Raw genomic sequence first — 14,529 nt, forward strand, 5'->3', positions numbered from 1 at the left:
GTGATGAGCACGCTGAGTTCAGCGAGGGGCAGGGGAACTGGCTTGTATAACTGCTGACATCTTGGTCCCGGGGAAGGAGCACCAAGAAGGGAAGAGAACTAGCATTTGGGAAGGTTTTCTGAGAGGAGTCAGGGTGGGGACTCTTCACAAGCATCACACCTGAGGCTTGCCTTCCTTTACCAGAAGCAGAATTTGGGCTCAGATCTGGTTGATAATAACATATCATTTTGCCCAGATTGTAGGCCCAGTGCTGGCAGCTGGTAACTAGGTGGTAAGAAGTAAGTCAAGCAACCTCTCTGAGCCCCATTGTAACCCCATCTGTAAAACAGGACTAAAAATCCCTACCGTGCTTTACTTCGAAAGGCCATTTGAACACTACGTTACAAGAGACCTATGAAAATATCCTGTAAATACAAATGCGCTAAACATATATATAGAATTTCATTTTTAATAACACTTTTGCTAATGCTTTTATTTCCTTCATGCAGAAATACAAATGAATCACCCCTGGAGATTCAGGGTTTACCAGGCATGATGCTATGTGACGTTTTGTGTCCGTATTCTCTGTGCAGACATATTTCATGCAAGAGAGTCCCGATGTCACATACTGTTTTTTTTTTTCTTTTCTTACTAAGTTCTGCTTATAAAATGATTTCCCACATGATAAATAAGCATTAATGGCATAATCTTTATAGCTCTATCATACCCCATTATGGGATTTTTAATTAATTTACTTAACCATTGAGTGAAAACATTTTAAAAAGCTTTGGTACATATTGTGAAATTTCTTCCCTGAAAAATTGCTTCAATTTACCCTCCCAGAAGCCCCGTATGAGAATGTGCGCCTCACAGGACTCTCACCAAAACTGGCTATTACTTCACTAATCACATTTTTAAAGGGATTTCACTGTCCTTTTTTTTAAATTTGTACCACATTTATTAGTGAGCATGAACATGCTTTTAAATATTTATAGTGCATTCTTCCTTGTGCATTATTTGTTCACATTGTCTATCTATTTAACTTGAGGGCTTCTATTAATATTGATAAGCAAAGGAAACTACAAATATTACCAAGCAATGTCATTTACCCAGAACACATCCAAGAAAGTTTGGGAGAACAGGATGAGGGATGAAATATTGAACACTTCGGCTTTACACAGGCACCAAGCTAAACTTCAGTCATTCACTCAACAAATGCATTCAAGAAATATGTGTTGAGTGCCTGCCATGGACCAGACACAGTGATAAGCTCCCACATGCATTGGTAAATAACAAAGGCCCTATGCTCATGAAACTTACATACTGGTGGGAAGAGACTAGAAATAAATAAATAAGCAAACAAATAAATAAATAATAGAAATATGTTAAGTGATAAATACTTTGAAAAAAAAATCATTAAAGCAGGGTAAGAGTAGTCAAGCAAGGTTTCCCTGAGTAGAGATGGGAATGAATGAATGACATTTAATCCTTAAAATACCCTTGCAAGATGAGCATTATAATCCCCATTTTAACAGCTCCAATTTTTTCTTAAGATTTTATTTATTCATTTGACAGAGACAGAGAGAGCACAAGTAGGCAGAGTGGCAGGCAGAGGGAGAGGGAGAAGCAGGCTCCCCACTGAGCAGGGAACCTGACGCGGGGCTCGATCCCAGGACCTTGGGATCATGACCTGAGCCGAAGGCAGATGCTTAACTGACTGAGCCACCCAGGCGCCCCAACAGCTCCAACTTTTATGAGCTCTTTGAGCCAGCTACTTATCCTCTCTGAGCCTTTATTATCTTAGCTATTAAATCTCATCACTGTTAATGATAATACGTACAGAGCACGGTGCCTAGCATGAAGCGGTCAATAGAGGACCTCTCCTTGAGAACAGGGACCATTTTAGCCCCAGCACTTAGCACAGTACCTTTATGTAAGAGGCTCTCAGGAGATATTGGTTAGATGGAGGAAAATGAACAAACAAACTCTCAATCATTTGAACTGAATCTTGAAATATGAGTAGCTGTTTAATAGGAAAAGAGATCCAGGCTCAACTGACTTCTGTCCACCTGGAACCCTTTTTCAGCCTGGTCTTCAAAGTTCTCAGGTGAATATTTGCTACTGTCAGCAAGATCTGCCGCTGGGGCAGCACCCCCAGGGCTTGTGGGACGGGGAGGAGGGCGCTTTAGGGCACTCATCTCAGGAGCATAAAGCATGTTCAGGAAACACTAAGAATTGCAGAGCGACTGGGCCAGTGGCTGAAGATACAATTTCTGTCCTGGTTATGAAAGAACAGAGAATGTTCACCTAAAAACTTGAGCTTCCCTTTCCCCCAGAACTCACCGATTCATTCCCCTTTACATGTAAGTATCCCTTTATGAGAAAAATTTTTTTAAAGATAATTCTCGTTGGAGTTTTTTAAACAACTATGCCAGAATTTAAGCCTCCATTCTTAATTCTTTACATTTCCTTCATAATATCTTTGTAGCTTTCTGTTACAATACAGATTTCTTCCTTCGGCTAGATCACTTTGCAAGTGGAACTATAATCTCAGCATATCAAGTCAAGTGAAATCATGTGAGAAAGGGGATATGGGAGACTCAGCACAATTTTGGCCAGGGGGCAGGGTGGGGGGAGGTTGGATTATTAATTAAGGACTTGGCCTCAATTCAGATAAGGAGGCAGTTTTACTCTTTTGACCAGTGTTTGAATAATCACATTTTTATGAGAAGCAGATACTGTTTTTCATTATAGCCTCATTCTCAGGAGTTAATTCTTACTAGTTCTGCATTCTCTGTAATCTCTGTTGAGATTCAACTAGCTGTGAAAGGCATCTTCACTAATCCTGACAAGAGGCCAGTTCCAACCTAGACTCCGTAGGTTGGTTACAACTGTCCTCAACCACTAAGCCTCTGCCCATTTTCCACTTATTGAGCACTTGCTATGTGCCAAGCACTGTGCTCAACGATGGGGATGAAAAATGAGCCACTCCCCACGGTCTAATGGAAGAGGCAGTGGCCCAAACCGGCAGTTCCAATGCAATGCAAAGTGCTAAGACAGAGGTGAGCATGCTTCACAGAAGCTGCATCACTTAGCCCAGCTAGAGGCTTTTGAGAAGCCTTCTGCAGGAAGCATTGCAAAGCAGTCTTTGACATATCATTGCATGGTCATCAGTGGTTCTCATCAGTGGTCCTCATCAGGGGCCATTTTGCCCCTAGGGGATGGTTGGCAATGTCCAGAGACAGGCTGGTTGTCAGGACCGGGGGTGGTACTACCGACGTCTAAGGGTGGAGGACGGACATGCTGCTAAGATTACTACAATACTCAGGGCAGCCCCCACAACAAGGAATTATCCAGCCCCAACTCTTAATGCTGCTGAGGTTGAGAAATCTGTGTTACAATGTGTTATAATATGTTGTGAGCTCAGACTTGTGTGCACGTCTGAGCCCTTTAGAATCCAAGCTCTTATTCTTCTTTTTCCCTCATAATCTAGCATTGATACAGGCTTACAGTAGGCACGAATAAATATTTATCTGACCGAAAATGGGAGTAGCCCCCTTGAAAGGGTCAGAAAATATTCCCAGCCCTGGGATCCTATACTAACACCATCCAAGGGCACTTACTGCTGGAGAAGGTGCAGGGCAAAGACGCTCTCACACACAAAAGGGCCAAATGGATCCAAATGTCCAAAGACACCAAATTAATTTGGCCACCTAAGGGGAAAAGTGCAGGAATGCTGAGGAAGCCCCATCTCTGAGATTCCAAGCACACAAGGCCTACCTAAGACAGAAAGAGAGAACCTCTACTGCACCTGTGACCAGGCTAGCAGTGGGAGGTGGGCATAAGCATTGAGAGACCCCATCCATAAGGCAGGCACACAGAGAAGGCTGAAAGCTGAGGGTGCAACAGAATGTTGAAAAACCCATCCAGCACCCCAGCCTCCACAGAGTAACCTGAAGGAACTGGAAGCTCTGAAGGAGGCCATAGCAATAACAACATCCAAAGGACACTCAACTCTTGCTAGACTGATGGACCAGCAGAAGAGCCACACACATTCCAGGCATATACTACGGTTCGGTGTTCCACAGAGGAAAAGAACTAGACATTGAACATCACGGGGTAAGAAGTAACAGGGGATTCAATGATCCTTCTCCCTCCCCCCATCCACCTTGTCTACCTCAACTTGATGCCAATAAAGAGTGACATTACAAGCTGTATTAGTCAGGGTTAGAACCATGGGGGTTAGATGATATAGATGATAGATGATAGATACTTAGATAGATGATAAATAGACAGCTAGACAGACTAGCCCTAAGTTCTAGTCTGAGTCCAAAAGGTCTGAGAACCAAGAGAACAAATGATGTAAATTTCAGTCTAGGGCAGGAAAAGATCAATTATCGCAGCTCAACACTCACATACAGAAACAAAAGTCTCCTTTCCTTTGCCTTTTTTATTCTATTCAGGCCCCAATGAATTAACTGATGCCCACCCTCACTGGGGAGGGCAATCTGCCTCACTTGGGCTACTGACTCAAATGCCAGTCTCATCTGGAAACACCTTCACAGACATACCCAGAAATAATGTTTAACCAGTTATCTGGACATTCTGTGGCCCTGTCAAGTGGACACATAAAATTAACCATCATAGACCCCACTGCTGACCTAGGCTTAAAGGCTTTCAAAAACCCTGGGCATCATTATGATATCTTCATTTTCTTCTTCACCCTCTTGCCTAGCCCTTGTAGACCCCTTAATGGTTGGCCAATGCCTTTAGTAATATTAATAATGAAGGCTAACAACTCTTAAGCTTTATTGGTGCCATTCTCTGTTCTAGGCACCTTGCATGGTGTGTCTTATGTAATCGCCCCATCCTCTTGACGTATCAGTACTTTTGTTACCTTAATTTCACAAATGAGGAAACTGAAGCTCAGAAGGTTAAGCGACTTGCCATGTTCTCACAGCCGGCCCGTGATGAAGGTGAAATCCCAAACGGGCATCCACACATGGCCACACTCTCATCTGCCTGCTTGATCACTCCCACATCCTTGACCATGTATATTGGTCTTCATAATAACTCAAGGATCTGAACTGACTAATTTCCCTATTAAAAGGATTAAAAATTTAAGGCTTATAATATGACAAATGCCTTCCCAAAGTTTCACGGCAATAAGAGGCAGGACTGGATCTCAAACACAAGTATTTTTACGCCAAACACCATCAGAGGTCACTACACTGGTCGCTGTCATGGTGGTTCACATATTTGCATATTTGCATTTATTCACATGTATTGACTGACTACCGACTACACACATATGGTGATTCTCTAAGAATGATGAGTCCAGGGACTTATGCCTTGACCCTGGGGAGTAACCATACAGAGTGGCAACATATTCGATGGTATCATAGTCACAACTGAAGAGATAATGGTGCCACATTGTCTTCCACAGGTGGACAAACCCATCTTCAAGGATTCCAGAAGCCAACATGTTAAAGGTAAAGTCAAGTTACAAAGTTTGAAATGCAAGGATATTTTCTTTGCCTCCAAGAACTTTGTTGGTGGTCACAGGTTATCTTTGTTGGTGGTCACAGGTTATCGTAAACAAGACGATCTATTGGACTATATACTTCATGAAATAACTACTTTTGGAAAGGCTCTCCCACATCGTAAGCCTTTTTATCACCTTACCTTATTGATGAAGAAATTGATTGTGAAAATTCGTATTCCATGGCTGTGCGATTTCAGAAAGGAATTGCTTTGAAACATATGGGTTGCATTAAATATATAACTAAGTTATTTCTCCAAGCATATCCCCAGTAAAATCACAAGATAGAAATCTAATTTTAAAACGTTGATTAATTCATATGAAAACAGATTTTTAAAGCTTTAGGCAAAGCAACTCAATTTAGAGATGAAGATACAGGTAGAAAGCTGAAAGGAAATAATCAATTTCAGGAGTGCTGGAAGCACAAATGGAGGACAGCCAAAGCAATTTAATTGGATCATACACATTATAGCTCCTCTCATCATCTCCCCCATACTCCATCTTCTCTCACAATGTCCAGCTGGAAAAGATGGCAATGACTTACACTTCCCAGTACTTGAAACATATCGACTTCATCCTTTATGGGTCTAATGCTATATTCTATAACATATTATTAACATCACATTTTCTTTCATGGGAAGCTGTAACAGTCAGGGTCCTAGGAGGAGACAGAGGGTGCACCCAAATTAGGATGACTTAAGGAAACTTATTTACAAAGGAACCATTTACTGAGATGTGTGGAGTGTAGGGATGATGTGGGAACTGGGGCTAAGAGCAGTTGTGCTGTCACCAACCCTAGCCCAAAGGGATGAGGGGACAGTTACAGAAAACCAGAAGCACACCACCTTGAGGGGAGGGACACCACCAGCACCAGTGAGCTTCATGGAGGGGAAGCCAAAGGAACACACGCCCACCAACTTCCCTTTCCAACCTGCCTCTGAATTCCTGCAGGGACTGAACCCAACCAGAAACCAGAGGGCAGGGCAGTCAGTATGTGGTCCATGCTGGTTGGTACCCCAGGGATGGAGAGGCAGATGGAGATGGTAAAGGATGGAGGGGCATCCTGGGGCACACAGAATATCCCCACAACAGGAAGCATGGTGGAAGGAGCAACCAGAGTAGCCAAAACACAGGTTCTGCCCCTCCCTGGCTGTGTGACCTTAAGTAAGGCACCTAACCTTTCTGGGTCTTACTTTCCTCCTCTTTAAAGTGTGAAGTGGGCAGGGTTTTTATGACTATTCAATTCCGGAGCATTCACAGAGGCAGGAAAATCTAGCTGTTCTCAAGTCCTTCCTCCTCTCAGTCCTGCACAGCCTGACAGACCCGTCTGTCTCCCTTCCATACCACCCCTAAAACTCCCCCAAAACAGGAGCTTCCAAATCAGTGCCTCTTTAGTCCTTAAAATGTCAGTACCTTCAATGTACACAGCACTTGATTCAGAGCTCTTCTCCACGAACTCATGTATTTTAGTCCGTAGAAACCAGGTGAATTATGTAAACAAAGTATTTTCACACCTCTTGACAGAGAAAGGGACCAGAAGCACCGAGGAATCCCAGATCAGACCATAATCGTTTGATACACAAATGCTGCACATCATTCTAGAAACTTCACAGGCACTCGTTGAGAAATGAGAGCAAACAAGAAATGGACCTCACAAGTCCTTCCTTTTTTATAGTTCACCATAGACATCCAACTTCACTTCTTTGATTGCAGAAGCTTCTTTGACCATTATTCTACATATCAACATGTCTGTTGGCCTATTTAGACGCTTCTAATCCCCATTCCAACATGCATGTTGGGGGAGCACTTCTCCCCACACCCCCAAGCAGTCCTTGGGCACCAGCTGTGTCTACAACTCAACCCAATCCTGATACTATCCACCCAGAGGCAGCATCAGATTCCAAGTTGAGGGCTCAGTCCTACAAGACTGTCCCCACTTCAGATGGCAGTCAAAAACTCAGATTGTCACCTGTGCTTCCGATAGACCAGCGATAGATTAGAGGTGAACCCCCCCCCTTCTTAGGTTCCACTAATTTGCTAGAGAGTCTCACAGAACTCAGAGCAACATTTTACTCACTAGATTACAGTTTATAATAAAGGGATATAAGTCAGGAAGAGCCAGACGGAAGAGATGCACAGGATAAGGTATGTGGGAAAGGGTGTGCCCCCCCTTGCTTCCTTTATCTCCGACCCAAAAGGTCTCCAAACTCTGACCTTTTTGGTTTTTATGGAGGCTTCATTACATTGGCATAATTGATGAAATCACTGGGCATTGGCAAGTGAACTCAATCTCAATCTTCTCTCCACTCCCTGGGGTGAGTGTGGGAGGTACAGAAAGTTCCAACTCTCTAGTCACACTGTGGGCTCCCCCATCCCCCCACAACCATCCTCAGGTGCAGTCCAAATGTCACCTCCTTAACATAAGAAAAGACACCTTTATAGTTCTCATCACTTAGGAAATTCCAAGGGATTTATGAACTCTGTGGCAGAATCCTGGAGATTAGGACCAAATATATATTTCTTATTATAAATCACAGTATCACAACTATCCATGCATATATTTATCTATACTTTGCCTGAGCTCACAAAGATATTGGGGTAGTTAACAAAAACTTACATAGTAAAATAGAAGAAAATAAAAATAAAATCCTAGTGTAAATCTAGGTAGACTATAACATTAAGGCAAAGATAAAATTCAGGATCCTCGGGTACACATCACTACATTCTATTAAAATTAAACTACTGACTCGCCTCCTCAGCTTTCTGGTAGTCCAAGCAAACAGGGGATCATGCTTCTTTATGTGATATTAATTGCCCATAATAGAAAAGCAAACTAATTCCTAAGAAAGCACAACAAGGGCATATCTTTCAGAGTTATGTCAATGCTGTCAATTTTGCAGCAAATGTAGGCTAGTATACAGGGACCATGGCTGCAAAAATACGACTGTTTTTGAAAAGGAGCCCCCCATGTAGACTGCATACAGGACATCAGTGAAAGCAGAGCTCCCAGAATTGAGGCTTGTAGGGAGTAGGGCGAGGTTGCATGGAAAACTTCTCCAGTAAGAGTTATTCTCTTTACACCCTCTCTTCCTTCACTTCCCTAATTGATGGTTCTCCATCACCACCCAGAGCTCTAAGGAACCACACAGAGAAGGAAGCTCAAAGGGTCAAAATTAATATGAATACCCCCATTTTTAGGATCAGGCATCTTGCTGGAGAATGCTTGAATGATTTATGTGTTTATTACAAAATTCTGTATTTTTGATGCAAACACATTCTCGGATAATTTATGCATCCTCACAAAATGTCATGGAAAAAAACATATTGGGTGGTTCAGCAATGACAGAATTTTATGGTGATATTTTTCATCAAGTTGAGCAGTTATAGATTTATGTTAATGTACATTTCATGTCATTTTTCTTGCAATCGTATTCTGACATTATCTGGAAACTGTCAGATTTCAAGACCTTATCTTCCCTGAAGCTTGGATTTTTTTTTTTTCATTTCTAAAAATGGGTGAAAGTTTATTTGGGGGCAAAGTATTTCTATATAATATAGTAGTATAGCTTGTGTATGATGAGCCCATTAGCACTCACTACAAATCCAGAAGAAACTGTCTTCTTTTCAGAGAAGGATAGCTATCATGTCCAAATATAGTGCGGCTTAGCTTCTTAATGCTGAGAATAAAGGACGTTAAAGTGAATTTTTCTTCGCCTCAGATGTGAACCAAGCACAGACTGTGAACCAATTTTCTTTGAGGTGACAAGCATACCATATGCAAGAATGAATTTATAACGAAATACAATAAACCTTCCAAGAAACGAAAGAGAATTATGCACAGGTGACTGAACACGTATATCCAGAAACATGAGCTTGGTTGAAAAGAAGCAAAATAGAATTCCACATAATGCCATCAAAAGGCCTTTCTTCTAGTTTGCTTTTAGAGGAATTTGGATGCCAACAAAATTAGAATTAGAGATGAGTTTGAGTTAATCTGATTTAACTCCCTCATTTTATGCAAGGAAATCTAGCAAGAGAAGTGGCTCGCTCAAGGTCACAGAGACCAGAGCCTAGACCAGAACCCAGGGTTTTGGCAATGTTTTCCAATGTTTTGCTGTAAAATCCATTCTGCAAACACCCCCTCCTGTTCCGCTATCCCACGCATCCAAACTCTGCAAGGTTTGGTGCTGGACATGAATTGATGGGCGATACTGTCCCCCAGTGGCAGAATATGGCAACACAAAACATCACAAAAATGATGGAATTTGGCATCCTTTGGATTGTATTCTAGAGAAAAATAACAAGCCTTGAGACACAGAGATGATTAGAAATAAATTTAAGATTATTCTCCTATCATTTTAGATTTAAATTTATTTCAGACACAACCCATGACTCAAAAGCAACAGAAGAATTGGTAACAATATTCAGTTCAAAGTTAATGTTATAAATTTATTATAAATGTTATAAATTTTATAAAAACCCCTCAGTAATGGGACTACAGGAAAGCATTTTGTCTCCCCATCACATACACAGAAAATAATAAGGCTCAGAGAAAAGGAAGGGCATCTGATAAAACTGCTCATTTTAACAAATACGGCTTTCTGAAAGAGAAATACAAAGTAGCCACAAATAAAGGAATTAAAAACAAGGGAGTTAGCACACTGTGTGATAACTTCCCGGGTAACAGGGCACTTTGTTTAAAATTACTTGTTCCAGGCATTGAATAGCATAAGACCTTAGACCATGAGGAGCCCACAATCTGGTCCAGTCAACACAAAGCGTTCTGGGAACTCAACAAAGTGCGTACTTCATTCTGCCTGGGAGGAGAATGGTGTCTCCAGGGAAGGCTTCACAGAGCAAGAGACATTGGACCGAGATGGGAGACAACGACCTCACGGGAAGTGAAACTTGATTTCTGATGCTCAGAAGCAGCTCAAGTGTGGTTGCATGAATGTGAGACCTGCGGACACGGAGCCCTGGGTTCACACCCAGCACCAGTTTTGCAAATAAGAAAACTCCAAGGATCATAACCTCTCCACATTAGTCTCCACTTGTCTAGAATGGAGGCGATACCAGCTATATCCTACAATATCTGCCAGTTTGAAAGGTGAGAACCAGTGAAAACCTACAGCACCGTCATTGACACATGGGGGACCTTCCACGGAGGCCTACTGAACTGACCAGACTCGCAGGGTTCTGGGCTCCCTCTGGCCCTTGTCTTTCTCCCAGCACTCGAGCATCTTCCTGACTCTCTCTCTAAGCTAAAACCATTTCATGCTCTATCCAGTCTGGTGTTCAGCATACAAAATAAGTCTTGTAGGTGAATATGAAAAACAAGCTAGCCTCCTCAATCACAAGGATCCACATTTATTGAACATTATTTTCCCTACAGCAAACACACAGCACTGGGCTGCACACATAGGGGATGCATAGTAAATATTTATTCAATTAAGTCTAAAATTTAGCCCATTTTAAAAGCGTATTCAATCAGCATTTCCAGGTGTCACTGGACCACCTAGAGACCAGCCTGTGACCCTCAGTCATGCACCCCCACTAGGTGGGGGCCTGTGGAGGAGCAAGTCAAGAGGCCTGGGTTGCTTGCTTCTGGTCCCATCTCTTTCTCTGTTTCCAAATCTAGGCAGATGACATTCCCTCAGTGGGCCTTCATAGCCCATCTGTAGAAAGAGAGTAGAGCACAATGGTCTCTAGCATTTTGTGAATCCAGACACACAAACCCACCCACCCCACTGCCCAAGTCACCCCCTGACGTCTTAGTCCTTCGCGTGCCCTACCTGACCTCCCTCCCTCCATTCCCTGAGACACCCAGGTCAGCAGAGAAGACCTTCCCCAGCTCTGTTTGGGGAAGATGTTTCTATCCCACATCCATCACTAACCCCAGCATGCAGCTGTACATGGTCAAGTGCATGTTGATGTACACGCTCCTGAGACTATACTTTCTGATCCGATTTGAGCAGTTGCTAAAGAAGGTATGTCCCTCTCAAATCCGTGGCTTGGCCTAACTTACTCTCTCCCTGCCCAACCCAAAGAAGGGTGTCAGCAACTTATCGTTGGAATTAATTTCTGAACGCTTCAACAGACTTGGAGAGGTTTCTCAAAGGAGGCTTGTCAGATCTACATTAGCCACTTGGATCCTAAGTTGCTTCTGAAGCTCTTTCATAATTAATCATCAGGACATGCAGTCCTGATGGTTCACGTCCATATATCATAAAACTCTTAGACATGATGAATACTGTAACTGAGCCCAGGTTTTATCCATTTTTGCCCAGAGTCTGTTTCTCTAATTACAGAACGTTACACTGATGGTCCATTTCTGAAGTGTTGATCTTCATGATCATATTTCATAGATAAAGGGTATGGCATATATTTAACATAAATCAAATGGCAGCTAAGTGAAAAACAAGTATTATTTTATTTAATTCTAACCACATCCAAGGAACTATGCTTCTTGATCTGCATTCTGCAGACGTGGAACCCAAAGCCCAGAGCGTTTGCATGATTTGCCCACTGTCACTCAGTAAGTGACAGAGGAGGGATTCGAACCCCATGTGAATGATTTCAGAGATCCCATTTGTTGCCACTCTGTTGTGTCTTGTCCCTTCTATCAAGAAACACATTCTTGGATCCTACGTATCTCTGTCCCCCCGTTTAAGTCACAGATGAGGATACCGAAGCCCAGAGAGGCCAATCAATTTGCATTAAATCACTCAGCTCATTAGTAGTGGTGCCAACACCAGATCACAAGCAGCGGTAAATGTCTGAAAACAGATCTCTGGGGAAAAAAAAGTATGAGAACAAATTTGGAGCGCTGACACTATCCTACTTCCAGACGTACCATAAAGGCCCAGTAATCAGGACAGTGCGGTATCGGCTAAAGAACAGACACATACATCAGTGGAGCAGAATGGAGAGCCCAGAAATCAACCCACATTTGGTCAACTGATCTCTGATAAGGCAGCAGAGGCAATCCGATGGAGCAAAGATTGTCTTTCCAAAAAATGGTGCTAGAACGACAGGACATCCTCTTCTTAAAAAAAAAAAAGGAAATTAATCTAAACACAGGCCTTAGGTCCTTTACAAAAATTAACTCAAAATGGATCAGAGACCTAAATTAAAAATCAAAACTATAAAACTCCTAGAAGATAACAGAGTAGAAAACCTTGATGACCTTGGGGGTGGTGATGCCTTTCCAGACAAAACACCAAAGGAACAATCCATGAAAGAAATCATTGATGAGCTGGGCTTCCTGAGAACTACAAACTTCTGCTCTGGGAAGGACAATGTCAAGGGGCGCCTGGGTGGCTCAGTCGTTGAGCGTCTGCCTTTGGCTCAGGTCATGATCCCAGGGTCCTGGGATCGAGCCCCGCATCGGGCTCCCTGCTCGGTGGGAGGCACGCTTCTCCCTCTCCCACTCCCCCTGCTTGTGTTCCCTCTCTCGCTGTCTCTCTCTGTCAAATAAAATCTTTAAAAAAAAAAAAAAAGAAAGAGAGAATAAGAAGACAAGTCACAGACCTGTAGAGAGTACCTGCAAAAGACATATCTGATAAAGGGCTGTTGTCCAAAATATCCAAAGAGCTCGTAAAACTCAACAATAAAAAAACCAACAGTTCAATTAAAAAGGGGGCCAAAGACCTCAATAGCCACGTCACCAAATAAGCCTATGGAAAGATGTTCCACATCCTACGTCAACAGGGAAGTACAAATTAAAGCAATAATGAGATACCACTGGACACCTCGAAGAATGGCCAAAATCCAGAGGACGGACCACACCAAATGCTGGTGAAGATGTGGAGCAACAGGAACTCTCATGCATCGCCGGTGGGAATGCAGAACAGCACAGCCACTTGGAAGACAGTTCGGCAGTCGCTGATACAACTGAAGTGTACATGAAACAGTTTATGTTTTAATAATGGCTGTGTTTAACAACCGCATTGCAAAATTCCTAAAATTTAACAGCAAGCTGTGTACGCTGGACAAGCTGCTCCGACAGAACCACAAACAGGTCTTGTGATACTTTCTTCCCCAGCACGCTTTGCTTTAACTTCACAGAACCCTGTAAGGTTGACGATCTCTTTGTGATTTCTCCCTAATAAGTTGTGGAGGTAACAGTCCAGCCCCATCCATCAGATTCTACAGCCATGCTGTGCTCACCGCTCCACATTACCACGGAAGCAGCAGTAAATGTTGTAGCGGAAGTGAAATCAATCTCGTTGCAGAACGAAGAGCAAATGAGGACACGCTGTTGGCAGATGGTGCTAATTACCCAGATGGCCACCAGATGGCGAGCATGCAAGCCTCCTCCTCGTGAAACCCACTTTATTGAATTTCAAGGGAAGGAGGACCTCAGAGAACAAACATTTGGGTCTTCTTATGTGACAGAGCGGAAAGTTTTCCTAGCATTTGAGAATATTTGTGTGTACTTCACAAAGAGAGTAAATTGTCATTCCCCCTCTAATTTTTCATCACACAATAATGCTAATAACTGGGCGTGCATTAACAAGCCACGTACTTGAAGTCCATTAACCCGTGTATTCCATGCGTGAATTCCAGTGAAGTGTGAATAACCATTTCTCACTTTTCCAGATGAGAAAACTCAGCAGTCCTTCAATCCATTTGCTTATTTCATAAATATTTATTGAGCACCTGCTATGATCCTGCCTATAGTAAGTAGCAGAATCAAGATTCAAACTCCAGAAACTCCACTCCCTATCTCATCTTCTTCCATTATCCCAAATACCTGAGCTGTTATTACTTTATTAAACACTCTCCCTCCAAAGCAAAGCTGGTTGGATTTTATGAATTATCACAGCATGGCATGGTACTTTGCCTATTTGATCCAGTTTTCTCGCTTGTAGGATTCTTGAAATTCACTCTTACCCACTAGTCTGTAGGATTTCAATTATCTAAGCAACAAACAAGTGAAGCTCGACAGCATAAATGCTTACTAACAGACATATCTGATACAGCCAAAATCCCCACTGCTGTTGCTA

The 14,529-nt window shown here is 42.6% G+C and overlaps 1 protein-coding gene across 1 annotated transcript in view; it reads left to right on the forward strand.

Annotated features, from left to right (window-relative positions):
- Positions 1-14,529, forward strand: part of CLNK (cytokine dependent hematopoietic cell linker) — an 83,250-nt gene that overhangs the window by 30,039 nt on the left and 38,682 nt on the right. The window contains exon 7 of the mRNA XM_021677661.1: positions 5,426-5,471. Coding sequence (XP_021533336.1) covers positions 5,426-5,471 — 46 coding nt within the window. The remainder of the gene's footprint in view (positions 1-5,425; positions 5,472-14,529) is intronic.

The sequence above is a fragment of the Neomonachus schauinslandi genome, chromosome 2 (genome assembly GCF_002201575.2).
Source record: "Neomonachus schauinslandi chromosome 2, ASM220157v2, whole genome shotgun sequence".
In the NCBI taxonomy this organism is placed as follows: Eukaryota; Metazoa; Chordata; class Mammalia; order Carnivora; family Phocidae; genus Neomonachus; species Neomonachus schauinslandi.